The sequence below is a fragment of the Empidonax traillii genome, unplaced genomic scaffold (genome assembly GCF_003031625.1).
Source record: "Empidonax traillii isolate 1590-97213 ecotype Southwest subspecies unplaced genomic scaffold, ASM303162v1 scaffold5907:size6875, whole genome shotgun sequence".
Taxonomy (NCBI): Eukaryota; Metazoa; Chordata; class Aves; order Passeriformes; family Tyrannidae; genus Empidonax; species Empidonax traillii.
In genome coordinates, this window is record NW_020961100.1 from 1 (window position 1) to 2,532 (window position 2,532).

General features: G+C 77.1%; 1 protein-coding gene across 1 annotated transcript in view; it reads left to right on the forward strand.

Moving 5' to 3' along the window:
- The first annotated feature begins 6 nt into the window (after positions 1-6).
- Positions 7-2,532, forward strand: part of ZBTB4 (zinc finger and BTB domain containing 4) — a 5,253-nt gene continuing 2,727 nt past the window's right edge. Inside the window, exon 1 of the mRNA XM_027911061.1 lies at positions 7-2,506. Within this exon, the coding sequence (XP_027766862.1) occupies positions 27-2,506 (2,480 nt within the window). The 5' untranslated portion in view covers positions 7-26. The remainder of the gene's footprint in view (positions 2,507-2,532) is intronic.

A 2,532-nucleotide genomic window follows, 5' to 3' on the forward strand; every position in this document is an offset into this window, starting at 1 on the left:
CCCCCCCGCAGGTGGCCCGCGCGGGGATGGCTCCGGTCGTGGAGGTGTCGGACGCCGGGCACTGCCGGGCGCTGCTGCTGGAGCTGAACGAGCAGCGGCTGCGGGGCCAGTTCTGCGACGTCACCATCATCGCCGAGGACACCAAGTTCCGCGCCCATAAGAACGTCCTGGCCGCCTCCAGCCCCTTCTTCAAGCGCGCCCTGGCGCAGGAGCCCGCCTGCCCCTCGCCCGCCCAGGTGCTGGAGCTGCCGGGCGTGCAGGCCGGCGTCTTCTCCGACGTGCTCAACTTCATCTACAACTCGCGCCTGGCGGTGCCGTCGCCGGCGGCCGCGCGGGCGCTGGGGGCCGTGGGCCGGCGCCTGGGCATCCCCTCGCTGCAGGGGCTGGAGGCGGCGCCGCCCCGGGACGCCAACGGCACGTGGGCCCCTCCGCCGCCGCCGCCTCCCCCCGCCGTGGGGGACCCCCGCGCGCCCGCCGCCGCCCCCGTGGACCTCACCTGCCCGGCGCGGCCCGGCGAGACGGCGGCGGCGGCGGGCGGGGACACGGCCACGGCGGCACCGTCCTCGCCCTCGCCGGTGTCGCCGGCCTCGCCGGTGTCGCCGGTGTCGCCCGGGCTGCGCTGCGGGCTGTGCGGGCGCGGCTTCAGCTCGGCGGCCGCGCTGGCCTTCCACGCCAAGCTGCACCGCGGGCGCCGCGGCCTGGCCTGCCGCCACTGCGGCAAGAGCTTCATCCACGTCAAGCGCCTGCAGACGCACGAGGTCGGCTGTCGTGACGGGGACGGGGACGGGGACGCCGCCGCCAACGCCGCCGCCGCCGCCGCCACCACCACGACCACAACCACCACGACCACGCCCGCCGGCGCCGGCGTGGCCGCCTCGCCGGCGCCCAAGGCGGCCAAGAAGGCGCTGCTGCTGCGGCACCGGGCGCTGGAGCCGGGCCCCGAGCAGGAGCCGGTGGTGAAGGTGGTGGACGGGCAGGTGCTGTACCTGTGCGGGGTGTGCCACCGCTCCTACATGACGCTGTCCAGCCTGAAGCGCCACGCCAACGTCCACTCGTGGCGCCGCAAGTACCCGTGCCGCTACTGCGACAAGGTGTTCGCGCTGGCCGAGTACCGCACCAAGCACGAGGTGTGGCACACGGGCGAGCGCCGCTACCAGTGCATCTTCTGCTGGGACACCTTCGTCACCTACTACAACCTCAAGACGCACCAAAAAGCCTTCCACGGCATCAGCCCGGGGCTCATCGCCTCCGAGAAGACGCCCAACGGTGGCTACCGGCCCAAGCTCAACGCGCTCAAGCTCTACCGCCTGCTGCCCATGCGGGCGCACAAGCGGCCCTACAAGACCTACAGCCAGGGCGCGGTGGCGGACGGGGCGGGGGGGGTCCTGCTGCCCCCCGGCGCGCCCGTGGGCGACTCCCCCGCGGCCGCCCCGGCGCCCGGCGAGGCCTTCCCGGCGCCGCGGCCCGAGCCGGCGTCGGTGATCGCCTACGGCCGCGCCGCGCCCTCCGTCATCGTGCGCAGCAGCGGCGCCGCCGCCTCCGTCATCGCCTACAACGGGCGGGCGGCCGAGGAGGCGCCGGGCGTGCCCGAGGTGCCGGCGGCGCCCGCGGCGCCCGCGGTGCCCATGAAGAAGCAGGTGCTGCGCGACTACATCGAGGCCCAGCGCGCGGCGGCCGCGGCGGCCGAGGCGGGCGCCGGCGACGGCACCGACACCGACACCGCCAGGACGGCCGCCCCCAACGCCGGGACCCCCGCGGGCGGCACCGGGGGCGGCACGGGCGGCACCGCCGGGGGCGGCGGCCGCACCATGACCTACGTGGCCAAGCCGGCCTACGCGGGCTCGGCGGGCGAGGGGCTGTGCCAGATCACGGTGCGCATCGGCGAGGAGGCCATCGTGAAGCGCCGCATCTCCGGCAACGACCTGCGCGGCGACGCCGGTGACGCCTCGCCCGCCACCACCACCGCCACAACCGCCACAACCGCCGCCACCCGTGACGACAGCGACGCTGAGGACCGGCTGTGGCGGCCCTACTACTCCTACAAGCCCAAGCGCAAGGCGGGCGGCACCCCCAGCGTGGCGAAGGCGAAGAAGAAGCCGCGCTGGCGCCGCAAGCTGCGCTCGCTGCGCTGGGCGCCGCCCGAGGGGGACGGGGACGGTGCTGGCGGCGCCGGTGACACCGAGGAGGGCGGCGGCGGCGACTCGCGGCGCCGCGAGCGGCTCCACCCGTGCCGCGTGTGCGGGAAGAGCTTCTCGGCGCTGCGGAAGCTGCGCAAGCACCAGCGGGGACACCACGATGACACCACCGCCGCAGTGACGCCGGCGGCGGCGGCGGCGGCCTCGGGGGGCGCGGGCGGGGGTCCCCCCGGCGGAGCCCCCCGGGTGGGGCGGCGGCCGTCGCTGCGCTTCGCCTGCGCCCGCTGCGCCAAGGTGTGCAAGACGGCGGCGGCGCTGAGCCGGCACGCCAAGCGCCACCGCCCGGAGTCCCCCCCGCCCACGACGCCGGGGTCGCCCCCCGAGTCCCCCCCGCCAC